We start from the raw sequence: 19,448 nt of genomic DNA, 5'->3' as shown, positions 1-19,448 counted from the left end.
TAATGTCAAAGATTTGTGATTTATCTACATAAATTATTATAGTAAAGTTTTCTAAATCATGGTAACTTATTCTCCACTAAATTTTACTACTCCCAGCATTAAAATAAAGTAGTAAGATCCATTATGGGTCAACTTTAAGGTACACAATCCTTGATTCAAATGTAGTAGGTATACATTAAAAGTCATAATACACAGCAATTATTATGTAGTAGACTTTGAGTATTTTCAAGTAACAAACAATGTTTCTGTAAATACAAATTATCTCCCATGTTATCCTTATGGAGAAAAACGAAACTTTAAAGGGCTCCAGGTCCAGGCCATCAATCTCTCATTATTTCCCTAAAAAGAAAGTTTCCTGCACAACTTCACGTTACCCTCTTTCCAATGACACCAAAAACATGTCAATCGGTTCAGTAGTTTCGGAGGAGTAATTGTCACAAAAATCCTGCTTGCGTATTAAATAAGTAATAGAATAGATATATAGATAGGTTGAACAAATTTGATAAAATAACACATATTAACAAGGAGAAACATTTCAAAAAACTATTAATACATTATTAGGGACATTAACAAACATTATAAGGGACAGCATATAAAATTATAGGGAAATTAATATTTAATGGTGAATGAATGACATGTAACACTACACAAATTCCTATTTCTTTCTCAACCCAAGAGAGTCGATTCACTTATCTAAGACTTTAGTTCGCTTGTACTCTACAAAAAGGCTCATCACCATTTACTGACATCATTTGTGAACAGAATGACACACATTTCAGCTCTGTAGCTGTCATGGCTGCTTCGCTGTGTGTTTTTAAAATTGGTTAAACAATCAAATCTCCCGCCGTGTCCGAGGTAAGATGAATGATATATGTTTTTTGGTTTACAAGAAAAATATCCGATGCTGACATTCATCACCAAATGACTGAAGTGATGTCCCTAATGCAATGAGTGTGGATAAAGAGCGGAAATGGGTTATGGGATGTAAAAATGGCCGTGAAATCCTTTTTTCATAGTGGTCTTCTTTGAGAAGTCTGGGTCAAAGTCAAAGTCATCTTTATTGTCACAAAACGTTTTTTTTATGCTCTGGCACAGCCAGACAAAACAGGTGACATTGTCAAACTATACTAAAATAAACTAGCTTATATTGGTAAAAATAAATACATAGTAGGTAACAAAACAAACAATTCACATTGATTTATCTTCAAGAAACCAATACTATAATAATTCTTTTCCAATAAAAATTCAAAAATTTTTTCTTTAAAAGATACTAATCCTATTATAGATTTGTAGTACCAATGCTGCTTTGTAAATAAACAATGCTGTTAAGGGAATCTTTTTAATTCTAAGAATTGCACTGAAATGGCTAGCTTAAAAACAGTCGTAGGTATTAGTTTATAGTATCGTAGTAATTGTTGTAATTTTATAACAAGGAGTAGAAAGTAAGTCATATTTGATATTTGAATCAAGGATTGTGTACCTTAAAGTTGACCCATAATGGATCTTACTACTTTATTTTAATGCTGGGAGTAGACTTAGTGGAGAATAAGTTACCATGATTTAGAAAACTTTACTATAATAATTTATGTAGATAAATCACAAATCTTTAAATCAACAACATTTCTTAAGACCAACATTTGAAAACATACTGAATTTAACTTTTTAGAGGTGTTATGAATGTGATTCTTCCAATTCAATAAACTATCTACATCAATTCCTAAAAATTTAGCTGTGTTGCTAAGATTTATTTTTTCATTATCAAAATAAACAAAGCCTTCAAGATCGTCCCTACACTGTGCAGTTTGAAATTTTACTATTTGTGTTTTAATGTGGTTCATTTTTAAACCGTTTACTTTAAACCATTTTGACAGATCTTGAAGAGCTTGATTCAAGGCTAAACTTAGTTCATGACTGTCTTTTGATTTAATGATGGCTGTCGTATCGTCAGCATATAACAAAAAACTAGGTTTAACATTCTTAGGTAGATCATTTATGTACATCAAAAACAATAACGGTCCTAATATAGAGCCCTGAGGCAATAACAATCTTTTCCCATTCAGAAGCATACTTAATGTTTTCTTTAATAATAACTGTTCTTTGAAAGCGATCGTTTAAATATGATTTCAACCACAAAATAACTGATTCTGAGAGAATCTATAGGAGGATAATTTATCAAGAAGAATTTGATGGTGTACACTATCAAAGGCTTTGGATAGATCACAGAACACGCCAATAGTGCTCTGTGACCCATCCAAGCTCTGTGTTATTGAATTTACAAAATGAGCCACAGTGGAAGTGGTACTTCGATTTTTCCTAAAACCAAACTGTTCATCAGCTAATAAGTTATTAGATTCCAGAAAATAGGACATTTGATTGAATGCAATTTTTTCAAATATCTTTGAAAAAGAAGGCAGGACAGAAACAGGTCGGTAGTTATCTGAATTACTCTTAGAACCTTTTTTAAATAATGGCTTCACCTCTGCATACTTCAAATGATTAGGGAAAGTGCTATTGGTTAAAGTCTGATTGATGATTATGGACAATGGCTCAGCAACAAACTTAATTACTTTTTTTATCATAGTAGTTGAAATCCCATCCCAACCAGCCGTTTTTTTATCACTTAGTGACTTGACTATTTTGATAACTTGCTGAGGTGTAACTAAACTAAAGTTAAAAATTGGAATATCAGGCCTATGTGTGATTGATTTTTTTACTAGTTCCATTGCCTTAACCCCACCAAAACACGTGAAAATGGGACTCCTTCCGAAATGAGAATTTTCACTGCCATTTTGTAACTCCCTAGCCAATTTCCACACTATCTTTGCATCAGGGCCATAATCTCCAGGATTCGGCGATGAATGTACACATCAGATATGCTTCTTGTAATCAAACAACTTTTTCACTGACCTTAACTCGGACGCGGCAGGAGATTTAATTGTTTAAACAATTTTACAAACACACAGCAAAGCGTAGATGACAGCTACAGAGCTGAAATTTGTGTCATTCTGTTCACAAATGATGCCAGTAACGAGTAACTGTTGATGAGTCTCGTTGCGGCATACAAGTGAATTACAGATTTATAATCAAAACTGGTCCTTACTTAAAAGCCACCCTCCAAACTGTGTATGGCAACTTACCTCAGATTTTAATTTACTAAGATTTTTAACATCTTTTAGTTTTGAGCCCTGTTGGAGATAATACACATGAATAGGATCAGACTTGGACTTGAGATGAATCATGTATTTGGAATTAGAGTTTTCAGCCTGAAACAGATACGCACTCGATTAAAATGATAAAAAATAACCTTTGTAAATTACGGTCTAATCAACCTTAATTTTTGTAGGCCTATAAAAAACTATTTATCTATTATTTTAGTTTTACAATTTTGGATAGCCGCCGTTTAGAAACTTAACATAATATAAAAAAATATTTTCCCTCAAAACAGGTATTTTTATTATCAATTTATGCAGCAATTTTCAATTCACTATATACATGGTGAGGCAGTGAGAGCACCCCAATTTTATTTCGTTGTCATACTATAAATAAAGCAACAATGAATGACAACAGCTGTGCTTATAACATCAATTAAACTATGCCATTTTAGTAAATATTATGCCTCAGGCTAACACTGAGATTTTGATGTGGAAACCTATTTTTAAAATAGGTAGTGATTCTTGTGCAAAAACCCTATGAGATTTTTTGGACCCCATTCCATCCTTGGCCAACATGGCGCTGTTCCGGATTTAAAAAAATGGTGAATTGTGTAAAATTATTTAGGACTAGCAGTCATACCCGTCCTTCGTACGGGGGTTGGCATATAAGTGTAAAATTATTATTCCAGTTATATTCAAGCTTTGCGTTTGCAATGGGGGAGGACACAGTTTGATAAATTTGTTTCTTTAAATTTACAGTATACTATAGTATGGCACTTCTACAATAGTCATAATGTTCTACCACTTCACCTAAACAATAGATAAAAAAAATTATAAAAAATTTGGTAAATATCACAAATTATTCATGAAATAAAAAATAAACATAACTGTAAACAATCCTACTTTGACAGTTCTCATTGCTTATCACAGTTTTTTGCTGCTGCTTAGTTCAAATTAGCTGTTTTCATAAATGCAAAAAAAATAATAGTGCTGCAACCTGTTGGTAAATCTTATAACTTGTTAATGCTTTTGTTTATCATAGAACCAACTTTTTCAGTTGAAACAGCTGACTAAATACTTTAATTCTTTTTAAATATGAATACTCATAAGGTTAACATGGGGAACTACAGAGCCACTGGGGCGAACCCCAAAACGATTTTTGAGATAAGAATATGCCTATATGTTAATCGGGAATGTGAGCTATCATCATGCCAAATTTCAGCCCAATCCGTCCAGTAGTTAATGCGTGATTGAACTTCAAACAAACAAACAAACACACATACTTTCACATTTATAATAATTAGTAAGATAAGATAAGATAAGAGACTTGAACCTAAAAATCGTGTAGTCCTATTCCGCCCGAGTTTTATTTCGCCCGTAACCTAATTAGTCCCAGTTCGCCCACAGTCCCAGATTAACCCCTATAATCCTCAGCTCTACCTGCGTCAGGAGTCCTATTCCATCCACGGCGGCGAAGCCCCGCCTAACAGTAATCTATATTGATAAATGCTTACGACATAACAGATTATTAAATTGGCTGTCCATGAACTGTTAGTTACTGCACGGTAACTGTATGTTTCTGTACGGAAAACATAAACATATGATAACACTGCAATCCAAGACATGGCCAAACAAAGGCCACTAGTTAGCTGCTTCTAGTGTTAAATACCCAACTGCACACCTTTGAGTTTTCTTTATTATACAATGTAAAAATTCGCCTATTGGGTCTGATGATGATTGGAGTGTCGAATAAACTCGATCACCATTTGCCATCTTTTATGTATATTTATCGTCTGGTGCGATAACAGTATAAGAGCACAAATATATGTTTTAAGTGTTATTAGACTTTTTTTACTTTTCGTATACAATGTAATATAGTAGTTTACGCAAGGAATACGTTAAGATAGTGTCGTTTACTCTATTTACGCAAGTTGCGTCCACTACTTTACCTACGACAGTATTTTAATTACTTATATCACTATTCATAACTCCTAAGAGATGTTATGTTTTCGTTTAATTTATAAAATCTCATTCCCACTGACAGTGATGCGACGAACCATTGTACCAATGCTGCTTTGTAAATAAACAATGCTGTTAAGGGAATCTTTTTAATTCTAAGAATTGCACTGAAATGGCTAGCTTAAAAACAGTCGTAGGTATTAGTTTATAGTATCGTAGTAATTGTTGTAATTTTATAACAAGGAGTAGAAAGTAAGTCATAACATATTTGAGACCATGTTTGAAGTTTGGGATTTATTGAGCACCACAAAGAATAATTATTTTCTTCATTACAACACCAGTTTGTTGGTTATGCCTTGAATAAAAAGTTAATACGTACTTTCACATAGTAAACATTCTTATGCAGTAGTAAACAATGTAATGCAGAGTTTTTGCAGGTACGATACATGTAACGATAACAGGCGATTTCACAGTAGTGTAGCGAAATAGTATATATATTACGTTACTAGTCCTGAAAATAAGTGTTTACCGGACGAGTGTGGTTGTTCCCGTGCGAGACGCAAGGGATTGCCATACGAGTCTGGTACACATATTTTGGACAAGTTACGTACAATATTTAACGCCATACTACTAAATCTGTACATATCCTTATAAATTTCCACAAACTAAAGGACTAAAAATCCGTAGTCATAACTTCTAAGAGAGGTTATGTTTTTGTTTATAAACATTTATTGCCACCTAAATACAGTATAATCAGCTGATTGGTGTCCGGTAAAACTCATTACAGTAAGGTGGTACGCAATGAAACACCATTTGAATAAGCTGGTGGCTAACAGCTGTTTTCTGGACTAAATCCTTGCTTGGGAAGTTCGTTAAAATAATGTAGTGCGGCGTAAAATATATAAATAAATAATAAATAAATAATAAAATAATAAAACTATACCACCAGATCACTTCACCAGATTATTCTCGCGTTTTTATAATATCCATAGTCGTTGTAAATAAGACTAAGCGCATCTCTATTAGTAGTTGTCATCGCGATGTGTAACAGTCAAAGGCACTGAAATTTAGCTCTCGTCTTCCAAAAAAGAAGCATGCCGATGACGAATCCTTAATGACCACCCTCTCTGGAAAAATGCTAAACTCTGCTATTTCTCCCCTGTTGTTTCGCACGGACAACGCTTGGACTTTCCAAGTCAACATCCCTCGCGCTTCATCCACGTCCTGTCTGGCTATTCATGAGAAAATGTTGTCGTAGGTAAAGTAGTGTACGCAACTCGCGTAAATAGAGTAAACGACACTATCTTAACGCATTCCGTGCGTAAACTACTACATTACATTGTATACAAAAAGTAAAAAAAGATAGTCTAATAATACTCAAAACATATATTTGTGCTCTTATTTATCTCACCAGACGATAAATATACATAAAAGAAGGCAAATGGTGATCGAGTTCGATTCGACACTCCAATCATCATCAAACCCAATAGGTGAATTATTTACATTGTATAATAAAGAAAACTCAAAGGTGTGCAGTTGGGTATTTAACACTAGAAGCAGCTAACTAGTGGCCTTTGTTTGGTCAAGTCTTGGACTTGGATTGCAGTGTTATCATATGTTTCTGTTTGCCGTTAAACGCAATATTATAAATAATTAAATTGCTTATTTGCACATTTTTGATAGGGAGACAAACATACAGTAACTAACAGTACATGGACAGTAAATTTAATTAATCTGTTATGTCGTAACCATTTATCAATATAGATTACTGTTGAAGCGTTTCAACCCAAAGGAAAGTTCCACATTATAATGATTTGACATCTTTATAGTGGCTACATCAATAAGGGCACATGCCACTTTATATTTTAATGCTGATATCTTTGTGTCTAAACTTTACATTAATAATATAAAGGAAATTCGCTTGGTTTGTCTGGTTTGTCAAACAAATATTTTAAGCTTAAATAACCGTGTAGTCTAAGGTGGATATAGTCTAAGGTGGATAACCGGGTGATGGGTAGGGGAGGGCTGTTACATAGTTGGGGGTGGGTGGGGTCCTAAGAGGCGAGGCTTTGCCTCTGTGGATGGAATAGGACTCCTGACGCAGGTAGAGCTGAGGATTATAGGGGTTAATCTGGGACCGTGGGCGAACTGGGACTAATTAGGCTACGGGCGAAATAAAACTCGGGCGGAATAGGACATAACCCCTAAAAATAATTGGTGGGTATACAGCAAAACTCTTTGTACACCAGCAAATGTTGAAAGAGTGCGAGTAGATTTCCCAGGAAGCTTTTGTTGTTGAAAGCTTAACGTTGGCTCCTCTTTTTTTTTGGGGGGGGGGGTTATTTTAATTGAAGTTTTAGGTATTTCAAAGTCACCCCATAGATTTGCTTGAACCAAAGCTGAGAATTGTCTAAAAACTAAAGTGATTCGTGAAGAAATGCTGGTGGAGTATTTATTGGAGTTTTCAAGTGACTAAAAAGGAATGTCAAGTAGGACAAGGACGTCAATTGCAGGATTTTGTTTTCATTTAGCCCAATGAGGCAGGGCACCATCTAGCTGAAAAATTATCATAAGTTGCAGTTCTTATAATTGAGGGACTACACACAACTCCAACATAACCAAGTAAACAAACCCATTTACATTTTCTTCTGCAAAGCAAAATTATCCAATGATTCCATTATGTATTACACCACACCAAAGATTTAATTTGGACTGGCCCTTTGATTTTCAATCACGGTCCTGAGATTTAAATTCCCAAAAATTCTTCAATTATTGTGTCTGTTAACCTTCCCACTTGAATGGATAGTCGTTGAACTGCTATAGGGGATTGGGTTTCGTGAAACAACAAAACAAACTGTGATTTCTCTTGTAAACTCTCCATTTCTGATTGTTTTAATATTGAATCATAAGTGTATTGTTGTCAATCAGCTGTGTTTAGGTGTCACCAATTTCATTAAATAAAACTTGATTATATTCCCTTTAAAACAAGGCATAAAAGTTATGTGTGGCTCTAATGGTTTTCGTACTGTAAAGCTATTAAATCAGACCAAGAATTTGTGGACACCCGGTATATATTACAAAAAAATAGTTTTGTGGAAAAAAATAGCAGCCTTATCGGTAATTTTTGAGTTTTTTAACTTTTTAACATAGAGGGCGGTTTTTTAAATAAGAGCCGTTTTAGCGTATAAATCTGTAGTTTGCTTGTACGCCGTAACAAGGCTCCTTGCCACTTACTGGCATACATTTTTAACAGAATGGCGCAATTTGCAGCTCTGTAGCTAAAATATACGCTTCCCTGTATGTTTTAAAAATTTGTTTAACCATTGAATCTCCCACCACGTACGAGATAAGGTCAGTGGTAAGTTATTAAAAAAAACATATCTGATGCAGAAATTCATCGCCAGATGACTGAAGGGTATGGCCTTAATGAATGAGTGAAGGTAAGGTGAAGAAATAGGCTAGGAAGTTAAAATTGGCCGTAAAAATGTTCAATTTGGAAGGAATCGTGTATTTGGTGGGTACCCAGACTTCTCACAGAAGACCACAAAGAAAAATTAATTTATTTCACGGCCATTGTTACACTATATAACCCATTTCTGTACTTTACCCTCACTCACTGCATGAGGGCTGTAGTCTTCAGTGATCTGGCAATGCATGTCGGCATCGGATATGTTTCTTGTAATCAAAAAATTAGTGTTAATCCATTTTAGTGTAAATCAAATCAGGTTACGGGAAATTCGCTTAGTCTGCAGGTTTGCTGCGGCAGGGGTATTTTATATTATCAGTAAGTTTGGTTGGTTGTGTTAGGTGATGACAGTTTAATTTTATAATTAAAAATTCTAAAATTAGTCCTATGATAAAAAAATGTCCATAATTTTTCTTAAGGCGACGTGAGGCGCTCTCGCACAATGCCGGATTTCTTCGCAGAAGAGGCTTACATCGGCTTCTGACCAGGCGCCTGAGACGCCAGTCTAGGCGCGCGGTGTCACATTTTTGATGTTGACTCTACTCGGACACTTGATATTTCGATATTTTTTTTAATAATTTAATAAACTCGGACAAATGAAAACTCGGACAGTTGATTTTACTAAATATTATTAATTATTTATCAAAACTCTGACAAATGAAACTCGGACAAATGAAACTTGGACAACTGATTTTTCAAATATTTTGTAATTTTTAACAAACTCGGACAGTTGAAAACTTGGACAAATGAACCTCACCCATTTTAAATAGTTAGTGATTATTATCTTATTTTTCCACACCTGAATGCCAATTTTGGTAAGAATCGCATTACCCATTCTCCCTGTGAATTGGTACCAAAGATGAAAAATTCACTACTTTCAAGTTCCATATCTTGCTTAGTATTCAAAATAAATAAAAAAATTCTTATATATTTGTATCTCTAATATTTAGTACAATTGAACAACAACAAAAAATCAGACATGAAAATTTTTGACCAAACACCCTTAGACTTTACTGTTTGGCTAAAGACGTTGGTAAATAATATAAAATATAATACAATGTGAGAAACTCCTACAGAGCCTACGGAGCCTAATTAATATACGAACGAAAGATTTAGCCAGGGCCGGATTTAGCATTTTGGCGCCCCTAGGCCCAAATAATTTTTCCGCCCCCTGTTCTGGTCACAGTTTCTTTCCAAAAACCTTTATTAAAAACTATATCATGCCTAAAGGCCTATGTTAATTGCTTGAACACCACTCCTCGTCGGAATTTTATAATTGCAAGTTTTTTTAGAATTACCTTGTTTAGCCTCAACAAAATGCCGTCTTAAACACTTTTGGCAATTTTATGCTTTTAGCAAATGCTCACGCTTGTGGGACTGAAACAAAACAATTTAACCCACAGAGCATTTCTGCAAAAAAAGCATGTCCACTGATTCCAATTTCAGGCCCCAAAACATGAACTCCATAACAGTACGTGATACGATAGATTAAACATAGGCCTTTAGTAGATTTGTCATCCTTAGGGATTAGCTGAAAACAATTCTTTTTATTTAAGTTATATGTTATTTAAACCTAGTTTGTCCAAAATAAAACGATCTAATCATAAACAATAGGTCGTCCCCTGGTTATATTACAAGAAACTAAAACACTCACAACGACAACATAGAATAATAGACAATAATAGAAACAAAATTACGTCAAAACTAACTTCCAGTGTGACCAACATATATGAACTGGACATGAAAAACTATATTTAGGATTGACAATATGATAACAAGTCGACTTGAGTTTATGGTTAATCTATGGTGGTACTGCATTCTGATTATATTTTCAAAGCAATAGTCCGGCCAACCATAATTATCCTCAGGTCTGAGCTGAGGAGGAAATGACATCAAATGGTGCTTTGGAGGGGATTAAATTTTTCTAAAACCTGTTGCAAACTCAGATATTTTTTCGTTATTGAATTTTAAAGATAAACTTATCGTATTTTTAATATTCAAAACGTATTATATATTTTTTGACCCTGCAGTGCAGATTGCTGTAAACTGATCAAAAGATTAGTTAATACATTTTCTTTTTGTTAAGTAAGGGTGGTAACGGTTTCTAACACGCATACGCCCCTAATCACTCAGATCAGTGGCACCGAGCCAGCATAGTGGCAGTGCAAAGAGTACAGTGGCAACTGGCAATGGCAATACGATGCGGGATGCGTACCGCTCGGGCGCTCGACAACATCCCTACAGCCTACTCCCATATAACCAATGTTCGTTATCAATGTTGTAACAAAATTGATGCATAATGTTGAAAAACTGTTTATATTTTTTAACGGTTATTTCTTTTAATGAATTTAAAAATTATAATGCTTTATTGGCAAGAGTTTTTTTTATCAACTCACAAAATATGTTAAGCTATGGCTATTTATTTTACTTTTAGATATTAAAAAAATATTTTTCCTCTCGGCCGTGCGCCCTCTGGGAGCTTGCGCCCATAGGCCCGGGCCTACCGGGCCTATTGGGAAATCCGGCCCTGGATTTAGCTTGATACGGATAAAATAAATTCAATAACAATACTTGTAATTCACTGTTCAAATTAAACTCTCCCAAGACTTGGTTCTATCACCCGCCAATGATGGGGTTCAGAACTCAGACGACGAGTCTCGGGGTATTAAAACGACGAAATAACTCAAATCAATTTAAATGATGAAACAAAAAGATAAAGTTAATAAACAAACGGGGACTGTTGTAATTTCGAACCAATTAAATTAAACCAAGCCAACTTACGGCCACCGCTAGTCACTGGCAGGTATGAAGTAAGTCGGCAAATTCTCAGGGCCGCGTTAAGGGTCAGTGGAGCCCTGGGCAAAACCAAAAGCAGTGCCCCCATTTTTGCCTTGTGCGGGCAGTGGTTGAGGCGCCCAAACCTTCGGCGCCCCTGGGCATTTACCCTGTCTGCCCGTTTATAAAAGTGGGCCTGCAAATTCTAAGCTATTAAATTTAAGATTTAAAATCAAATTTGGAAAAGGGAATGCGAGTGTTAAACGAAAATTAAACATAAATCGTGGTAATTAACTAATATGGCTAACCTTCGGTAAACGAACTATCAACGATCGTGTAAGCGTGCGTAGGTAACAACAAGGTTACTTCGACGACAAAGTACGAAGGAATAATTCTGTCTTGATGGAAAATCCCTCATTCCAGTCCGGTCGAGGCTTACGCGCTCTAGCAACGAACTTATGTACTACTAGACAACAGCTGATCAGATATTTACCTGTTAAGCCGGCCTAGTTTTCGTCCCTCGTCTGTCAACAAACACCAGTCTTGAGGTTATGTTGTCTTGTTGTTGGCGTTAAATATTGGTAAAATTGGTCGGTTTAACTTTATTTGATAAATTGGCGTGCTATTACTGATAAATATGTTGTGTGAGTGTTTGTATATACTTCACTGTGTGATTAAAACGTTCTTTGGCCAACACGACCAAGAGGAGAAAACATGAACAGACAAGCTCAAGTTTAAACTTTTTTAACTCTTATATATTGTTTCTATCTTACTTGTTTATCAAGGGATTTAATGTGTAGGGGTAGGGTGTTCCAAAGACGGCAAGAGGTAACAACAAGAGTCCTGTCATAAGCGGTGGTCACATGATGAGGAATACACAATGTGATTGAAGAAGAACGAGAAATTCGTGAACTACCTTGAGACACAAATTTAAAATCTGATGTAAAATATTTTGGGGAGCCTGATTTCAAAATTAAAAAGACCAATGACATAATTTTGATGGATCTTTGATAATTTAATTTCAAGATGTTTGCCTCAAGGTAGTATGGCGTGATATGCTCCTCACGCCGCAGACCATAGACAAATCTCAAAGCGTAATTCTGAGACCGTTAGAGCATACCCGCCTGAATCACAGTCATGTCATTGATCACTGAGTTGCAGTAACTGAAGTGGGGCAGTACAAGTGATTTGATCAAATGAAGTTTTGTGTTGTGGCAAAAAGTTCTGCAATCTTTTCAGTGAATGTATGGAGGCAAAAACCTTTTTTTGTGTGTCCCTAACTGCTGTGTCCCAAGTAAGTGAAGAGTTGAAAGATATGCCAAGGGAAGTGCTTTGCCACTCACCGTGATTGGGTTTATTGAGTCTAAGTCAATTGAAGGGCGAAGTCGAGGGTGGCAGATTACAATTGGTTTTGTCTTTTCTTGATTTAGTCTCAGTCCATGATTCTCAGTCCAAGTAACTATTCGGTTCACATCTTCATTGATCCTTCTGACACAGTCATTTTCGTTGTTTGCAGTAAAATGGATTTTACAAACATAGACGGTATACAAACATAAATTTGCAAGTCGTCAGCGTACATGTGGTGTTTACAGTTGGTCAAGGTCGAGTTTATGTCGTTGATGTACAGTACAAAGAGCAGTGGTCCAAGGATTGATCCTTGGGGCACACCGCATGTAACAGTCATCCAGTCTGATCTTGTGTCACTAACCTGCCTATCTGACAGATAAGATCTCAGCCATTTAAGAGAATTCTTGGAAAACCCTATTGCCCTTAATTTCTGCACCAGCAAGTCATGATTAACACAGTCAAATGCTTTGGAAAAATCAAACAGAGTTAGAATCGTTCCTTGTCGACGCTCCATAGCAAGTCTAATGTCTTCAGTCACTCGAAGGAGTGCTGTTTCTGTACTGTGCGCTGATCTGAAACCAGATTGATAGTCAGATAGAATGTTATTTTCAGTGATATTTTTTAGGGGACGGACAATGGCAGACTTCCAAAATGAAGGGAAAGAACAGTGCCTCAAAGATGCATTAAAAATAAACGTGATAGTAGGAAGGATTGCGTAGAGGATGTCTTTGATAAAGCGGATGGGTATCCCACCAGAACCGACAGCATTGCTTAAGATTCTGCGAATAGCCATCAAAACATCAGACTGAATAACTGGTTTGAAGTTAAACTCGGGATATCCCAGGTGCGGGGTTTGGAGAGTTGACTAATTCATTCAAGTAACTATTGACTTTATGCTGATTGGTATTTTGACTGCTAGAAGAAAAGTAAACGTTTAACTCATTTAGAGCGATGTGTACTGGTTGAGAATCAAATTGTTTCCCAAGCCCAAAACTTTTAGCTTTACGCCATAAAACTCTCGATGGCTGTTTTTGATTTTCAAAAAGTGAATGAATGTATCTGAGTTTGGAATTTCGCTAAAGCTGTTTAACTCGATTACGAAGATTAAAATATTGATGTTTTAGTTCAATATTGTTGGAGTGCCTAGCTCTTCTACCTATTTAGCCATCAAACTTTTGATTTCAGGGGTCATCCATGGAACAGGTCTTCGTTTTGTCACGCGCTTTGTTAGGATGGGAGCATGTTTGTCAAAGAGATTTAATATGGATTTAATATGGATTGAATATGGATTTAATATGGCTCCTGAACCATTTCATCGATGGAATTTAAATTTTGAATGAAGTGCCACGGAGTTTGTTGAACGTCTAACATGAATTGTGCCACAATAATATTTTTAAAATCCCGATATTTCATAAGCTTTGCTTTGGGTTTAGGAGATTAGATTGAGTACACACAGAAAATGAGGTCATGTTTGGATATTGAAGGGACTGGAAGCTGCCCATGGTGAATAATATCTTGATTATTGGACACTACGATTAGATCTAAGAGGGTATCAGAATTGGCAACATGATGTGTGGGATCGAGTGTGGGATTGCGCAGATGCCCTGATCTTGGTGGGCGGTAGCACACTCCTAGTAACAGCGCATCTGCTCCAGATAAACTAATCTCAATTAATAGGCATTCTGGCCCAGCCGAGTACTCCGATGGTGAAGAAAAGATAGTTTTGAACTTTAAATCCTCCCGTATATACACCGCAACGCCACCGCCCTGTCTACCAATTTTATCATTTCACTGCAGCACATATCCAGGGAGAGACAACACATTTGAATGAATACCCGGCTTAAGCCAGGATTCAGAAATGCTAATTATATCAAAGTTTCCAGGATAAAAGATTTCTACAATAAGTCACTTTCGAGATTAGTAATGAAAACTACTATTGTAGTTTTGAATCGTTCTCCAACCAAGGGAGTCCATGGAAGCTAACGGCCATCTTGGATTTACCCGCCATAAGAGCAATGTTAATTTCGTTAATTTCAAATTCAAACACCCGCTTAAGAGTTTGTAACCATCTAAAAATATTTTTTCAAACTCCAGAGTGATTGTACAGTAGAATATCGGTTAACCAAAATAAAGGGGGGGGGGAGCCGTTTTGGATAACAAATTTTTTGGTTAACCCATCATGTGCTAAAAATAGCCAATGTATTACCACAGTGTGTAGGAAAAATGAATTAAAGACAGTGTTTTATTTCAGCTAAAAAAATGTTACTTACTGATAGAAAATACTCTAAGCCAGACAACTTAAGTTATTAAAGCATTTTACAGCCCTATATTATTTTATAGAACCATTTTGGTTAAACCAGGTTTCGGTTAGGTTCTACTTTTGATACCCACTCAACCTTAGAATTTAGAGAAAATCATAAATTTCCAATACAGCTCTGGAAAATCAATAAGCCTATTCAACAAATCCTTAAAAAAATTAAATATTAAAAGTTCTTTATTTGATGAAGGATTTTTTTTCATTGGACCATACTATAAGATGACTATTATTAAGTGTTCTATTGGGACCCTGAAAGACTAACTAACTGTGAATGATAAAAGGCTACTCACTTTATGATCCACAACAGGAACTTCTAAGAGAGTTCCAGGGGGTGCTTTGATGGCCAAAAAAACATTGTCTTCAAAACAGAAGTTGACATCAGAGTCCAGAACATACGCTTTTCTCTTATTCTCTTCATCATCCATTATATTGTTCACACTTTGATTGCACCACTGAAATGTGTTTAAAAATTACATCTTTACAGTCCTGTGTCAGTCTTGAAGAAATTTTAAACTGATAAAATTCTTAAGGTTGCTAATTAAATTGCAGTTAAAATGGTTTGATTACAGTTACAGTTTACCCATTAAGTCTGATGATGAGCCACAACTAAGGATTGTACAACCAAATATCCATCACCATTTTTTAACTATTGTTATATCTTCAAGAAGAACTGTTAACTTGGTTAACATTGGTTTCAATCAATTTTAAAATACAACTTCACCAATATTTTACTCATTTTTTGAGGCCTTTTGCCAGCATAGCTTTTATTTACATTTTAATTTGTTGTTATTATGTTATTATGTGTGTAAATGTATTACGCCTAGGAAGGGTTGAAACCTGTCCAAACTATTGAGCCGTGACTATTTCCACCGGGCGAATGTCACGACTCATGATCAATGGTTCTAGTGTTTTTTTATAGTAGGCTAGTTCAGTGTTTCGTTGTCACTTTCACGACCCCGAACAAGGCTGTGAGTCTTGTTTTTCTTACTCTTTCCGCCAGCAACTCATAGGTTCAGCGACGTCAGAGCCGTTTGCCTCGCAGAGGATTTTCAGAACAAATTTATCCTTTAACATCTGTTTCTATGCTTTATTTTTTGCAAAGCAGTTTTGTTAATTGTTCTTTACTTTTGTTCTGCTACGCAATGGTGTAAATTTATCGCGCCACGCGCGCCTTTTGGGTGAGTTTTTGCACATTTTTCTAAAGTTAGGTTAGCTGCACATGGTTGCACTAGGTCTGGAACCTAGTCTTGGGGTCGTGGAAGACTTTTGATAGTTAGTTTCCCTTTTCCCTGTTGTTTTGGTATAATTCAGGGCTTTGCCCGAAATGCTAGGCCTAGAATTGACTGAGAAATGTTTGTTGGAAAGCCGCTATTTGAGAGAAACTGCCAAGTCAGTTTTGGGTCCTTCTGACTGTTTTGTGGTAGGCCTAGGCTTACAATTTTTGCTCAGTAAATGTAATTGTCTTAGGCTACTACCTTTGGTAGCCCTTTGCTTTGTGTCCCGTTAAAATTTTGTGTTGTTTTGTCTTGTAAAATGTTCAGTTTGTGTTACCCAGTCAAGTAAGGTTAAAGTCTTTTATTTTGCTTTGTTCTTGCCAAACTAGTTAAATTAAGTTATTTTAACTGCTCTTAAAGCTCCCCAGAAAGTTTGAGTCATTTTACTCAAGTTTTAAGAAAGTTATGAGGAATTAAGAGTTTGGCAATTCTCCATTCAGGTTTGAACTGGGTAACCAATAGGCCAACTGGTTTCAGCCTTTGAGTTAAGGTTTGGAATGGTCTGGAGAAGCTGCTGGAACATTTCCCCCAGCTTTTAAGACCATTCCGAACAAATTCGGATCACAACTTTTGGAGAAATTAGCAAAAATACATGAGTCGTTGCGTTAGGCCTAAATTTTTGTTTGGAACGTTTTTTGTCAATTTTAAAGTATTTTTCTGTGTTTAAATGTCAATTGTTTATTGTTAACTTGTTCTTCTGGCCACTTTGGACCAGACAATTTAAATATTTTCTCTCTATTGGTGAAATTTATCACTGTCACATACCCGTCTAGCCTGCTGACACCTTTACCGCAAGTATTAATTAGGGATGGTCAAGTCTCGAAATTTCGGGAAATTTTCGGGAAATTTTAAATCTCGTTACACGAGACGAGATTTCTTTTTGGCCGAGATTTTTATCGAGACAAGAATAAAAAAAAAAAAATTAAATAAAAAAATTAAAAACGCCTGCAGAAAGTCAATGCAATACCCGCAATACAGGAGCGTGTTGTAGTTGCGTTTCCTTTGCGAAGGCGTTCTTATTTAATTAATTCTTTAAATGAAAATATTACTTTAATTATTTTAATAATATTACTTTAATAACATTTGAGAAGTTTTGTTAAGTGTAAGCAGTGTGAGGAATGTTTTATTACTATAAAAAGTCAAAACAAGTAACTATTTTACAAAAATTAATATTGCTTTTATTTTATGATTTATTTTATTTTAGGATAAGTTGAACTCTATCCTAACTGATATCACTATGTTTCCTAATCGTAGGCATTTTTAATAAGTAAGGCATGATTAATAAAAAAATGTTATGCTGATGTTTTTTTAATAAAAGATTGTAAATATTCTTACCTATTATTATTATTTTTGTATTTAAACAGTCATTTAACAATGTTACAAAATCAGGTAAAAATTTTGAACGTGCATTTCCCGTTGTGTATGAGAAGGGAAATCCCGTCTCGATCTCGTCTCGAAATTTTATGAGAAATAAAAAATCTCGTCTCGTCTCGTCTCGAACTAAAAATCCAATCTCGTCCATCCCTAGTATTAATGTTACCGATCTTGTACTGTTTCACCTGTTAATTGTTTGTTTAAATTATTGTTATTGTTTAAAATGTTTTATATTGTTAAAGAGCTGTGATAGAGAGACAAACCTTGCAAAAATTTAGAGTTTTTTCCCTGAAAAAATATGTTAGGCCTGCTCAGTGAAATGTTTGGAACTAAATGAAAATAGTGAAATGTGTGTGACAGTGAATTTTGCGGATATGGACTTGAGCTCTCCTGGTACTACTGTGTTTCTGGATTTGTTACTCAGGGCCCGTGAGGAGGACTATGCACTGGACCGTTTCGACCTTGGCGGAGGAAATTTGTAACTCATGGCTGCCTCGTAGACCTTGGCCCCCTCTCCGCCCTGCTTGGTTCCCCCTCCGGTGCTGAACTTCTAGACCTGGCCCAAAACCCAACCGCACTACCACAAGTTACCCACTGTCGTTATGTTTTTTGATTTTATTTATAAAAAAAAGCAACCCAAGAGACTATTTGAAATTATTATTGTTATAGGCCTATACATAGTTTATTAATTGTTATTCTTTTTAAATTTTAATTCTTTAGGCTACTTGTTGATCTTTTTTAAATTTTATAATTTTTTTTAAATATTCTATTGAATTCTAATTTGGGGCCCCTAAAGTTTCTATAGTTACCAGATAAAATGAATTTATTTTAAGAGTCATTATATATATCATTGTTGTAATTTGTTAATTTAAAAGTTTTTTGAAAGGTAAAAGCTAGTAAGATTTATTTTTGAAATTTAGCCTATTTGAAAATGATTAATGAAATAATTGTAAGTTAGTAGGGTAAACGGGTATCAAAATTTTTTAAAGTTTAATTGAGAGTATTTAATTCATGTATTATTGTTAATTATTGTTGTTGTGTTATTCTTTTAAATGGTTAATTACAGCTCGTTTCTCTCAAATGGCGTGTTGTTCTTGAGCCTCCATCCATGGTTCTCATTTTGTTAAGTAAAGTTTTGTGAGCCGCTCCTCGGGCCTGCGCATGGATCACGCTTCCTTTTCGTTAGTCTGGGTGCAGGCGCGAGGGCATGGTTCACTATCATATATATTATTAAAACGTAAATGGGGGTTTTTCACGATTCTGAATCAACCAGTCAATGGATTTTCATTAGTTTTGTGTTGAAAGAAAGACAATTTTGAGAACTAGGGAATTTCAAAGCCATAATTTAAAATTAGTGTCCCAGTTTTTTATAAATTAAGTTTTAGTTTTTAAAAAGTCTAGCAGCCGATGCTAACCATCTCCAATAGTCAATGCTTCTAGCTAGCTTTTAGTACAATACTAGCTGTTGTACCCGTGCTTTGCAACGGGAAGAAGGACACAACAAATGAGCGCCCAGTTGTTATATTACCAGATGTTGATTCACCTTTAAACTCAGAAAATTTTAACTCTTTTTTTGTAAGTAGTATTGATGATATTGTTGATAACATTCCTGTTAGTTTAACCAGTGCCAATGAGTATATGTCTAGTGTTCCTTTGTGTAATGTTAAATTTGAATTTTGTGAGGTATCAGTAGAATGTGTACATAAAGCTATTTTGTCTTTAAGCAGCAGCAGCAGTCTTGATATTTTTGGTTTAAGTTCTCAGATTCTAAAGTTTGGTAGTGA

General features: G+C 35.3%; 1 protein-coding gene across 2 annotated transcripts in view; it reads right to left on the bottom strand.

Annotated features, from left to right (window-relative positions):
- LOC128987859 (transcription factor E2F4-like) overlaps positions 1-19,448 on the bottom strand; it is a 100,469-nt gene that overhangs the window by 38,743 nt on the left and 42,278 nt on the right. For both annotated transcript variants that reach the window (XM_054408917.1, XM_054408918.1), the window contains 2 exons: positions 15,307-15,468; positions 3,138-3,263 (listed from right to left, as the gene is read on the bottom strand). In XM_054408917.1, the coding sequence (XP_054264892.1) occupies positions 3,138-3,263; positions 15,307-15,468 (288 nt within the window). The remainder of the gene's footprint in view (positions 1-3,137; positions 3,264-15,306; positions 15,469-19,448) is intronic.

This window comes from Macrosteles quadrilineatus, unplaced genomic scaffold (genome assembly GCF_028750875.1).
Source record: "Macrosteles quadrilineatus isolate MER2022 unplaced genomic scaffold, UCM_ALF_1.0 Scaffold_2__2_contigs__length_208266976, whole genome shotgun sequence".
In the NCBI taxonomy this organism is placed as follows: domain Eukaryota; kingdom Metazoa; phylum Arthropoda; class Insecta; order Hemiptera; family Cicadellidae; genus Macrosteles; species Macrosteles quadrilineatus.
This window is presented reverse-complemented; position numbering and strand designations above follow the sequence as displayed.